We start from the raw sequence: 13,285 nt of genomic DNA on the forward strand, positions 1-13,285 counted from the left end.
AAACTGAAAACGAACGCAGAAAAAAAGCAAACTCTGATACTACCACCATCACAAAAAGGAGTATCAACGCCCGAGATGATGATGAGTAGCAGGTAAAACATAAATTGAAAATCGTTGTGACACTTGTTCCTTTTCTCGAGCAGTTTCTTTCGTTTTCATGTCTACGTGTTTGTCATCTTGTTTCTCAGCTAACGCAATATAACCGGATGCCCTAGCCCATTTGCGGGTTGCAGTACTCAATGGTTTTGGTGTCACCGCCGTCGTCAGCCGTTGCCATATCACAGAGTGTCGTAATACTCAATGAAAAGTTTACAGCATTGGCGCACAATACCGCTGTCAAATTAAACAAAAGGTGTCATTTTAAATATAGTTTTGCATTTGAACGGCGACACACTGAAGGACGCAGCACAGTAGGGGGATTTTTGAAGGATGTGAATAAGTAGGCCACACCTTTTAAGTTCCTGACATTTTTAAAACCTTAGGCTATACAGGGTGAAATAAAAAACAGCAATAAAGTGAAACACCATAACTTTTACATTTTTTAAAATTTTATTAAATAAAAGCAAAAATGTCGGTAATAGCACCAAATTTTTGAATATTGGTCACCTTTGGCACGAATTATGGCCTTCAAACGACCAATGAAACCGTCACACGCTGCCCGAATGTTGCTCTGCGGTATTTTGGCTAATTCCCGGCGAAGCGCTTGCTTGAGATGAGTGACACTCTGGTATTTTTTAGTACCAACCTTGCTTTCCAAAATACTCCAGACACAATAGTACAACGAATTGGTATCCGGAGATTTTGGTGGCCATTGTGCGCTGGAAATGAAGCGAGGAACCTCATATTGTAACCATTCTTGGGTGGCGCGTTCTGGGTGCGATGTTGCTGAGTCCTGTTTAAATATCAAAGGCTTGAGGACAAAATGTTTGCGTGCCCAAATCTTTAATAAACTCACCAGAATACTTTCGCGATAATGTTCGGCATTTATTCTGATGCCACAGTCGATTAATACGAGCGGTGAGCGATCATCGACTGTTATGCCGGCCCACACCATCACCATGGCCGGCGCTTGAGTTCTGGTGGCCAAGGTGAACATTTTCAGCTGACCTCTTTGACAAGTAAACACGATCATTTTGTTTGTTTACAAACTGCTGACAACGAATGTTTTCTCATCGGAGAAAACCAAATTCGGCAGTTCACCAGCGAAGCAACTCTTTAGCTCTTTTGAGTCTACTTTCTTTCTGTTGCGGTGTAAGTTCTTGCACTTTTTGGAATTTCAATGGCTTTACCCCGAGCTCATTTTTCAATATTTGCCGAATGGAATATTGCGATATGTTTAGCTCACGAGCATTTTTTTGCCACTGCGACTTTTCGAACCCATTCTGCTGATGTCGCTGTTTTCTTCCGTCCACTTCCTTGACGTCGGGCTACGCTACCAGTATCACTGTAACGAGCGATGATACGAGACACAAAAGATTTATTCACATTTAAGTGCTGGAGTGCTCTAACGATAGCCACTTGTGGTTTTCCAGCCAAATATAAAGGAATCACACTATCACGCTGGAATTCCATCACGAATAACTTTTTTTCTGGAAAATTCTCACCAAAATGCTTTTGTACGCTTGTAAACAATATAGTGAGAAGTCACATGAATAATTTTAGAAGCTGTCGGACGAGTGCCTTAGAAATGACAGCAGTCTGAAGTTGGTTGCAGTTTTTTCATCTAACCTTGTAATCCTCCTATCAAAAAAATTCTATAAATTTTACGATTGGCCCTTAGAGTCAGTTCTGTTTTGACATTTTTGTAGTGAACACATGCCAAATACACGTTAATAAACAGTGTTACGCTTCACTGGTCCAGAAGGAGGAATATTGATGACTATTTATTTGACCAATAATCGGTCGGTGACTTTGGCACAACGTAAATTTCGTCGAAGATTTCTTGGCCGTCCAACGCCTAGTGGTGAAACACTACGACGTTTAGCCGTTCGCCTCGAAGAGACTTACACAACAAAAGATGCTGCCAGGCGTTGCAGACCCCGGACTATCCGTTTTGCAGGGAATATAACTGCTGTAGCCGAGGATGTCATGGAAGCGCCGTCGACACGACGTTCCACGCAAATGGGTATAAGTCGATGGTCTTTACAGCGAATTTTGGTACAAGATTTGAATATATTTCTGTACACAGTTCAAATGGTGCATCAGTTGTTAGCTACTGACCACCAAGCCCGTCTAGCATACGCTCTAGCCCTCCCTAATCACCATCAGAAAAAAATCAGAAAAAGCTAATGATTTTTCATCAAAATAATCATCAGTGATGAGGCCCATTTCCATCTTATCTTTACGGGTACATAAAAAATGCTAAATTTACGCTTCTGGGGTACTGAAAATCCGCGTGTAACCAACGAAGAGCCATTACACCCGCTCAAAGGCACTGTATGGTGTGCTGTTTTCGCAGGAGGAGTCATCGGACCTTTTTTCTTCGAAGACGTCGCGGCCCATCGTCGCAACGTCCGGTTGTTACGAATGGTGAGCGCTACAAAACAATAATGAACGACTTTTTTACCGCAACTTGATGAGTTGGGATTGGAAAACCTATGGTTGCAACAGGACGGTGCAACGGCACACACTGCGCGTTCAACAATCGATATGCTGAAGCTCGTGTTAGACAATACAAAGTATATATTTTCCGTATCAGCTAAAAATTCTAAGTTGATTAAGCTATGTTTGTCTGTCTGTCACAATCACGCCGTCTTTCGAAAAATTGAGAATGATGTCTAAAATTTTGCACAAATGCGTATTTTGATGGTATTTTGTTTCAAGTTTCCTATTTGAACTTTAGACTCGGTACTATAACGGTTTTAATTCTAGCTGTATTTTTTGACGGGATTTTTAATTTTTGTAAAAAAAATTTGGAAATTTTTTAAGTTCCTTCCAAATGGTAGAGGGTATTAGAAGTTCCGGCTGCTGCTTTTTACTACTTGCATCCTAAACTTAACTCTTCTTTCCGAATTTCAATTACGAATGGCGCCCAAAAATATAGTTGATGATCCAATGCTTCAAACCTGACTGGAGAGACAAGTTGATGACTTTAGAGAGATATTTGACCATTTTATATCAGTTCATCGGCGTATCAAGAACATGTAGAACAGAACCCACTACGCTTCCTTGAGGTACTCCGGTTTAAATATCCGAAAATCGGGAGGTACCGTTGTATGAGGGCTATATCAATTAGTGGAACAAAATCGAACATTATTTCGCAAGAAGAGAACTGATACTTCAAGAACCCCAAGTGTCAAGTTTCAACTAATTTGGTTGGAATTGTGGCCTTCAAAACCCTAAAATCGCCGTTATTTGGACCTGAATTGATTTTTTTTTTTTCTTTTTTTTTAAGAAGAGACCTTATCAGAACCCCAATTGTGAAGTTTCATCTAATTTGGTTGGTAATTGTGGCAGAAACCTTCAAAAACCTAAAATCGGAAGGTACTGTTGTATGGGGGATATGCCAATTAGTGGACCTGAATTTAACTTTTTTTCAAGGAGAGAACAAACCTACCAATAACCCTAATTGTGAAGTTTCAGCTAATTTTGTTGGATATTATGGTAGAAACCTTCAAAGTACCGAAAATCGGTAGGTACCGTTATATGGGGGCTATACCATTTAATGGAACTGGATTGAACATTTTTTGCATGAAGAAAACAGACCTGTCGAGAGTCCCAATTGTCAAGTTTCATCTAATTTGGTTGGAAATTATGTTAGAAACCTCAAAAATGCCGAACATCAGGAGGTACCACTATATGGGAGCTATTAAAATTAGTGGACCTACCGCGAATATTTTTTGCGGGGAGAGAACCTACCTACCAACAAATTTAAATGTAAAGTTTTACCTGATTTAGATAGAAATTGTAAGAGAAATCTTCACAATACTGAAAATCTGGAGGTACTGTTATATGTGTGATATACCAATTAGTGGAACTGAATTAAATAATATTGGCAAGGAGACATCAAACCTTCCAATAACCCCAGTTGTCAAGTTTTATCTAATTTGATTGTAATTTGTAGCAGAAACCATCAAAATACCAAAAATCGGGAGGTACCACTATATTAGGGCTACACCAATTAGTGGACATATAGCGAATATTTTTGCAGGGAGAGAAAACACCTAGCAACAACTTCAAATGTAAAGTTATACCTAATTTGGATAGAAATTGTGGCAGAAACCTTCAAAATGCCGAAAGTCTGGAGGTACCGTTATGTAAGGGCTATACCTAAACTTGGTTCAATATATCCCCTTTTTAATACCAATCAGCCCTACATATAATATAAACCTTTGAGCCAAATTTCAAAGCTCTAAATTAATTCATGTGAACGCTATCGTGATTTCAACAGACAGGAGGACATCGCAAAATCGCCTTATAATTTACTTTTGCTTATACTTTTCGGGGTCTCCGATGAATATTTCTCTATTATATGGTGGAGGGTATTGAAATATGGATCACCTATACATTTTTTTGAAAGGTGTATCTTACGTTGGGAAGCACAATGACGATTCATAGATTATCACCGGCCAAACTATCGCGAAAAATTGGGAGAACAAGGTTTTCTCTCCAAAGACGTTACGTCAAGAGGCTTAAAAATCTCGTTCCTTCCTACTACCATCCTATTCTCATGCACTGAGAATTCCGTAGAAAATATATCATCTCACTGTATGTAACTGTTTCACTCTACAGTTGTTCGATTGCTGGGTTGCCAATTCCAATTACTAGTGGCGCCCAAGCATAAAGCTGACAGCTGAATATTTCAAACCTGGCCGAAGGATAATTCACTGGACGTTGTGACTGATAGTATCAAATGGGATTTTCTAATTGGGTCCTCTTAATTTAAATATAAGAAATTAATCGATTTTAATAAGAAATAAAACCTAGAATGTCACTGTAACCTTCTCATAGACTGCAAGGTATCATCAACCACAATATTGTACATATCTACGCCCCAAAAACACAAGTGGCAACATTGCAACCCAAAAAAAGGCCACAACGAAAAGTGTCACAACTAACCAAACATCATATTTAAAATATAGAAAAGAAAGAAATGGCAACAAAGACAAAAGAAAAGCAATTTTTAAAAAAGAAAAAAAAAACTTTTACCCACCCTCTCACTATCTTTGATGGAAGAGAATTTCACTTGAAAACAGCTGTAAAAGAAGTGAGTGTAATTGAGTCGAGAAATGTCTGCAGATGTGGTAGATGTGGCCTGCAGTGCCAACATTCGTGGAAATTCATCTTCTATGAACTTTTCAATTTGTTCATATTGGAAAAATGGAATAACTCACTCAACCCATACGATAATTGAATGATGAAATACAATCCTTGTGTTTTACATAAACACGAGGAGATGGCTGGCGAAGAGTTCACCTGCGAAAAGTTCGAGGGACCAATTTAAAATGTACACTTCAATTTGTGTCTCGTATTTATCTACATACACACGAATGTACATCCTTACAATATAGTTCATCACTCCTGCCGTTCTTCGCATTTTATATAGTTCCCCCCATTTCAGGATATGTCAAAGCCAGGAAGAAATGAAGAAAACGGGAACAGCTACATATCTTCTCGTTTTCATTTTTATCTCGCTCGCAGATGGACAATCGATGTAGCGAAAGAAAATTTATATTCAACCATAACAGCTTGTTGGTATTCAGCAAACGTTGAGAAAATACTTTGTCATATTTCATAAATAATGGTCCGCCCCCCTTTTGGGATCATTATTGAACCGTAAACACGAAAGACATAAATATGCATACATATAACGATTGCGGTTAATAGAAGAAGATGAAGTAAATAGAGCAGAAAGTTGCCACTTTACATAAAAGGGGAAAGCATTTTAAATAACACTTCCGGTTTATGGCGAAAAGGTAGAAAGAAGCGGGGAATAAAATAAAAAAAACTACTTAAATAATTTTTGAAATATGGTTTAAAGGATTTGAACTTACGATAGTTATGGGTTTTTTATATTTTTCATTTAATAGAACTAGAAACTTAATTTTGGGAAGTCAACCAGGTTAGGGTACCAACCTAACCATTTTTATTAACAACGATTTGTACTGGGAATAGGTAACACTGATATAGACTTTGGGATTGAAAAGTCTATATGTTGAAGTGACTTTTGTTCGGAACCATTTTTCGACCATCAATCTGTGGCACGTTGTTAACGCTCCATAAAGTGTACAAAGATTTACGTTTCTATACCCTCTTGAAAAGGAGGGAGTATATCAAGCGACAAAAGACAAACAATATTTTTCACGAGAGATCATTCCACCAATCATATTTGGTATAAACTTTTAGTGTTTTTCTTTCTTAAACAAAATTAGTAACCTAAAGGTTAGCTAACTCAAGGTGTAGCATTTTTATACCCTTCCCCATAGTATGGAGGGTATATTAAGTTTGTCATTCCTCGAAATATACATTTTAGACCCCGCAAAGTTTATCTATTCTTGATCAGCATAAAATTCTATGTCAATTTAGCGATGTCCGTCCATCTATCCGTCTGTAGAAATCACTCTAGCTTCCGAGCGAAATGAAGTAGATTGATAAAATGTTACTCAAATGTGTATAATATCATCGGAAATGTTTCAAATTTGGTATTTGAAGTTCGCAATAGGTACTACAGCCTACAACAGAAAATTGTCTGTGCAGATCCACGTCTTCGTATAGCCCCCATATAACGGTACCCCTGATATTTGGCATTTTCATAATTTTAGCGACATTATTCACCGGAATTGTTTCAAATTTTGTATTTGAAGTTCGCAAAGAATACTACAGCCTAAGACAGAAAATTGTCTGTGCAGGTCCACGTCTTCGTATATCCCCCATATAACGGTACCTCCCTATATTCGGTATTTTGACATTATCCACCGGAATCGTTTCAAATTCTACTACAGCCTATGACAAAAAATTGTCTGTGCAGGTCCACGTCTTCCTATAATATAACGGCTACATTCGGTATTTTTAAGATTTTAACAGAATTTTTAACGAATTTTATTTTTTGCCGAACTTACACCTTTTTTACTTGTTATAGAGTAGATTTTAGCCATATTTTAAAAAGAGGTCCGAAAAGAGTTATAGTAAGTTATACCTAAATCGACTTTCTATCAATTGATTTTGGTGTTAAAAAATCGAAGTTGACCTTTGCCTATGGTGAAATTCATAAATCGGACATATTGAGGTTACAATCCACTCTACAATTATCGGAAGTTAAGATATTGTACTATACGATTTCGTTATGTTAAATCAAAGTATATGTATCTAATACACTCGGAGACCTTTCGCTCCATTATGATCAACCAACTTGAAAGAATAAAAAGTTGTAATAAAAGTTGAGAGAATGAAAGTTAATAGATGTTCATAAAAATTAAAGGAATTGAGAGGTACATCGAATAGTGTCGAGTTTAAACTCCGGCGCCAGCCTTTTAGCGTAGTTACAGATCACAATGAATGCACTCTGAAATCATGAGTCGTAATCTTTCCCAGCAGGACAGTGTTCCAGTTTTGCATTCTCTTCTTCATCCTTACATAGCCTGCGGTATTCGATGTTAGAATTATTCCGTTTGAACGTTCTTGATCGGATTTTGCAATTTCCCATATTTATCCCTATCATTGATTTGTTCATACTTAATAGAGACTCTTCTGTCCAAGTGGTTCCTTGTACCAGCTCACTTTGGTTTTCTATCGGAAGTGAAGTTTTTACGCTCCTGTAAAATGACAAAGAGGACATTTAAAGATGTCGGCGACTTCAAAGTCTTTCGACTGCGTCATTCATCGGCAATTCCCTCAATATTACAATGACCAAGTACCCAGCAAAGCCGGATTGTAGTGTGCAGTTTTCCCGGAACCGTTCTTCATATCAGGATTGGTTTTAGAAGATTCAATAGCATTAAAAGCCGCATGATTATCCATATAAATGTCAACGTTTATCATTCTCCATAATTTTAATAAATTCTGCTGCCTACATGATAGCAAAAATCGCTGACTGGAAAACACTGAATTTTCCATCAAAATGATGTCATTCATAGTTAATCACAGAAGGCTCCGGCTACCTTTTATCCGTCAGTATATATCGGCACATCGATTAGAGGAAGGCGTTCTTATTTTTATTCATTACCTGTTTGGAATCAGTATCACATCGAATCGAGGATCGAAGCTTACTTCAGCTCTTAGAAAGTCCAGTTTATTATGTTCTAACAGCCTCATCTCACTTCGAGCAGCCTGGCTCTGTTTTTCTACCGTTTTTTATGCGCCTGTTGTTAGAATTGAAGCAACGATTTGATTCACTGACTTCGTTAAATAGCTTCAATAGGCCCGGTACTAATATACAGGGTGAGATGAAAAAATTGCAACCCACTTCAGACTGCTGTCATTTCTAAGGCACTCCTCTGACAGCTGTTAAAATTATTCCAGTGACAGCCTATTATATTGTTCACAAGCGTAAAAAAGCATTTTGGTGAGAATTTTTCAGAAAAAAGTTATTCGTGATGGAATTCAAGCGTGATAGTGTGATTTCTTTATATTTGGCTTGAAAAACACAAGTGGATATCGTTAGAGCACTCCAGCATATAAATGTGAATAAATCTTTTGTGTTTCGTACCATCGCTCGTTACCGTGATACTGGTAGCGTAGCCCGACGTCAAGGAAGTGGACGGAAGAAAACAGCAACATCAGCATAAATGGTTCGAATAGTAAAGAAGCGAATTGATCGAAACCCGCGTCGCAGTGGCCGAAGAATGGCTCGTGAGCTGAACATATCGCAATATTCCATACGGCAAATATTGGAAAAATGTGCTCGGGGTAAAGCCATTGAAATTCCAAAAAGTGCAAGAACTTACACCGCAACAGAAAGAAAATAGACTCAAAAGAGCGAAAGAGTTGCTTCGCTTGGCCGAAAGTGGTGAGAAAACATTCGTTGTCAAGCTTTTTGTAAACTAACAAAATGATCGTGTTCACTTGCCAAAGAGGTTAGCTGAAGATGTGCACCTTCGGTAGGCCGGCAGAACTTAAGCGCCGGTCATGGTTATGGTGTAGGCCGCCATAACAGCCGATGGTCGCTCTCCGCTCGTATTAATCGTGGCATCAGAACAAATGCCGAATATTATCGCGAAAATATTCTGGAGGGTGTATTAAAGATTTGGACAAACATTTTGGCCGCAGGCTTTGGACATTCCAACAGAACTCAGTACCATCGCACTCGATCGATCTCACCATCGGCTACATTATGGGCAAAAACTACAATTACTTGTCTAGACAGCCTACATTTGACAAATGCAATGAAAAACTCCGAAGTATTGCAACATTGTGTGCCAGTGTTTGACAGATTATTATGATCGTTTTCTGTTGTTTGGGTAATGATCCCAGTTTTATAAGCTCATGATATAAAACACCATTCGAACCTCAACCGCAATCAGATCATTACATTGATTGAAGGATGTTCGCCATCAGAGTTGATTCAGCTGATTGTTTGGGCATTACATACGACTTCTTACACATTTGCGCAACACCAGTAACATTGCGATGCAAACTTTTTATGATATTCTAACAGAATTTTTGAGAAGAAACCCGGCTATTACTTAAAATTTTTACACAACTTAACTCCTCTCCAAGCATGTAAAAACGGCTCGTCGAGTAACTCTTGCTGATAATGCATACGATTCTTGTGTATGACAAAAATCTTAGTGGAGTTCGCCATCTTCAAACTTTAGTGGCAATCTTGCCTACTATGGCCGCTTCAAAAAATCCTAAAAATTATGTAGGCACCTTCCAAAGCAGGGAGTTACATGTGGAATATTTTCAGGGCTCCATCAGAATTTATTTATAACTTTAAATGCAAATATGTTAAATTGAGAATAAATTTCCTTCCAATTGGATTCATGGCTGAAATTATAAATAGTTAAATGTATTTATTGGTCAATATCATTAATAATATACTTAACATGTTTTATATCTTTTTTTTCAATTTGTGCTTTCCAATTCGAGTTTTCCACTGCATAAATATTTCAAATGGTTGGTTGGTTCGTTGCTCAACAAAGGGCTTTGTATTTCATGATTGACCATTTCCGTTGGTCATTGCATCCGGTTTTTGCGCTACCATATTACCATGGTCCACATGGCGTACAAGAAGGAAATACTCATTAGAGAATATATAGCGGAAGTTGGGCAGGAATCGCATACATACATGTACAGAAATAAAAACGCACACAATCACATTACATTTCGTGTGTGTGTGTGTGTGTGGACATAATATTGAATTAATATGACAATAGAAATTAAATCAAAATAGTCTGATAAATGATTATGGAAAAGGTTTTTTTTGGATTCAGTTTAGGGATTGAATTTCGAGTTTTTAGAAGGATTTTCCTTAAATTTCTGGGAGACTTTATATATCGGGAGATTTTTCGGGTTATTTATTGTATTTGTCTTAGAGTTACATTTCAAGCATCTGAGTAGCATATTTGTTCTAGTTTTTTTTTTTCTTAAATATTTTCTTTTTTTTTTTCTTTTCTCACCTTTTCGTCATAGTTTAGTTATATTTAGGAAATAATTTAACTTAATTACGTTAACGTACAAAGTTCTACATCTATGAGTCGTCAGTTTCCAGTTCGGGTACAAAGGTTGCCTTGAAAATATCATATAAACTAAAGTACAGTGCCGTTGTGAGACCCGATTTGATGAGTGTGGGATTCATGCCTTTGTAAAAGCCCATAATGCCTTCCTCCCGATAGGTCAATCGTATACATTCGCCAATACCGAAACACACTTGATTACGGCCAAAGGTACGTCGAGCATTCTGGAATCCCTGCAGTTGCAGTCGTTTCTTTATGAAATCCAGCGGATAGACAATGGCCTTGGACACCACACCAGCCACACCGCCAGTAAACAAATGCACCACCACAGGCAAATGATGATTCGGTGGTTCGGCCATGCTCATAAACAGATCATTGGTCTTGTGATAGAAGGCAAAATTGAAACCAATCAGTGGACCGATTTGAATCAACGTCGTGCCGAGTCCACGAAACAGGCCATAGAAACCCTCAGTTCGGATGATATTTGGAATTATGTGTATCACACTGCTTTTGCGATTTGGGTCCTGGCCCACCACTCGGGTGCGCACCACATCAAATGGCATGGAAACGGTTGTGCCCACACAACCAGCCACACCGCCACTAATAAAATGCCTGGTATTCTTATTCTGTTCCAAATACTCGTACTGGCGTAACTTCAAATCGATTTGTTCGTAGGACCAAAACTGAAATATCGTATAGAGCATGGTGAGCATTTGTCCGGCATTGTGACCCTTCCAGAAGGCCAATAGACCCTCCTCTTTGTAAATCAGTTTACTGGCCTGGGCCAGGGAACGATATTTCGAGGGATGATCTTCACTAACCGGTTCCAGTTGTAATTGGAAACGAATTTTCAAGACATCAAATGGCTGGGTAATGGTACGAGTAAAAAATCCTGAGGCTGCACCCGCTGAAGCCTGTTTCAGCTGCGTCAAAATCGTGTGACTTTGAACTGTGGGATGTGTGTGTTGTTGTGGCGGCGGCTGTTCATTGGATGTTGTGGACATTTTTAGGCCTTTCCTGTTTTGCTGTTTTTACTGTTCCTGTGGTTAACGCCCTTCTGTTTTTGTATGCGTGCCGACCACCACCAACCAGCCTTGTTGGTTATACCCTGAGATTTGTTTTTGGGATGGATGGATGGAACAATGCTATTAAACACGTACTTATCTGTAAAGACACCAACAAAGAAAAACGAGAGGTTAGTTTGTCTCGTATCAAAGTTTAAGTTAATTACAATGGCCATTATAATTTGTAGTCGACATTTAGTTAATTGATTTTCTGATTTCCCTGCCAGTTTATTATGGCAATGTCGTTGTATTTTATCCTCAAATTTACTACCAATTAAATGTTTATTACCCACACACACACATGCACATTTGGTAAAATTTAGGTTACAAATTACAGAGGAGAGTTTCGGCTGTCTGCTATTGTAAATAAATGTATTTTATAATGTCATTAACATGGTATTTATATATATCTTTGTGACAATGGCATCAGAAAATTTAATGGATGTTTTAATGGTAATTTATTTTGGAAAATCCTGGCGGAAACAATGTCACTGGGAATGTTAACAAATTAGAGGAACCAAATACCAAATTCGTCCAACAAGGTTCGATATAATTTTTTTAGTATCAGAAGTATTGATTATTTGAGTATCATTACAGAGGGAATTCTTCTAATTTAAATCCAATAAATTAATCTGTTATACGGTTAAGTTGTTTAAAAAAATATCACTTACATATTTGTAACATTCGGCCGGGCCTTCGAAAAATGCCGCTCAAATGAAAACCTCTATATGGGGGTTATATGAAGATGTAGCTGTAGTAACGACTCCGAACTTCAAATAGAAAGTTTGAAACAATTCGGGTAAATAATATCGCTAACATCATCGAAATACCGTTATATGTGGTGTACAAAATACTTTTTACATAATTTTGAGTGCGGTGAGGCGCTGAGAAAATCTAACTAAAAATAAATATTTGAAAATGATCAGTTTCCCAGCCGTCATAAAAACCACATGTGAACAATTCTGTGATCTTGTGCGCTGATGATACGATAATGTGTGAGATAATAAAGGTTATGACCCAAACCCACAGATATTGATGCGCTCAGTAGATGTACAAGACCACTTGGATGAAGGAACAAGCACCCAGGTAATGTTTTCTTTTAAATCTAATAATAGATATGAATAATTGTGTGGCTGTGATTTGGTTAAGTTAGATTAGTTTCAGTAGTACTTAAGGAAAATATTTTAAATTATCAACCAGAATTAAACTGACAAACGAACCCGCAAGTCGTATAAATTGATTCTCCCGCTAACATTTGGTTCTTCGAGCCGGATCAAGAATTAATTCTACAGCCAAACCATTCGCTTTAGTTTCTCTTATCGTTTAAATTTGGTCCTTCGAGCCCGATCAAGAATTTATTCTACAGCAAAACCAGTCGGTTGTGCTTCTCTTCCCGTTTACATGTGGGGCTATACAAAGACGTGGACAGGCATAGACAATTTTCCGTTATAGGTTGTAGTACCCATTACGAACTTCAAATACGAAATTTGAGACACTTCTGGTGAATAATGTGGCTAAAATAATCGAAATACCTAATATTACATGGGGGCTATACGAAGACGTGGACTTATATGTACAATTTTCTGTCATAGGATGTAGTACCCTTTG

The 13,285-nt window shown here is 37.9% G+C and overlaps 2 protein-coding genes across 4 annotated transcripts in view; one reads left to right on the top strand and one right to left on the bottom strand.

Moving 5' to 3' along the window:
* Window positions 1-13,285, top strand: part of LOC101889291 (sodium channel protein 60E) — a 585,783-nt gene that overhangs the window by 398,497 nt on the left and 174,001 nt on the right. The window lies entirely within an intron of this gene.
* Window positions 10,426-13,285, bottom strand: part of LOC101888289 (mitochondrial thiamine pyrophosphate carrier) — a 108,668-nt gene continuing 105,808 nt past the window's right edge. For all 3 annotated transcript variants that reach the window (XM_005178142.4, XM_059127844.1, XM_005178145.4), the window contains one exon: window positions 10,426-11,777. In XM_005178142.4, coding sequence (XP_005178199.1) covers window positions 10,628-11,617 — 990 coding nt within the window. In that variant the 5' untranslated portion in view covers window positions 11,618-11,777 and the 3' untranslated portion in view covers window positions 10,426-10,627. The remainder of the gene's footprint in view (window positions 11,778-13,285) is intronic.

Source organism: Musca domestica, unplaced genomic scaffold, assembly GCF_030504385.1.
Source record: "Musca domestica strain aabys unplaced genomic scaffold, Musca_domestica.polishedcontigs.V.1.1 48, whole genome shotgun sequence".
Taxonomy (NCBI): domain Eukaryota; kingdom Metazoa; phylum Arthropoda; class Insecta; order Diptera; family Muscidae; genus Musca; species Musca domestica.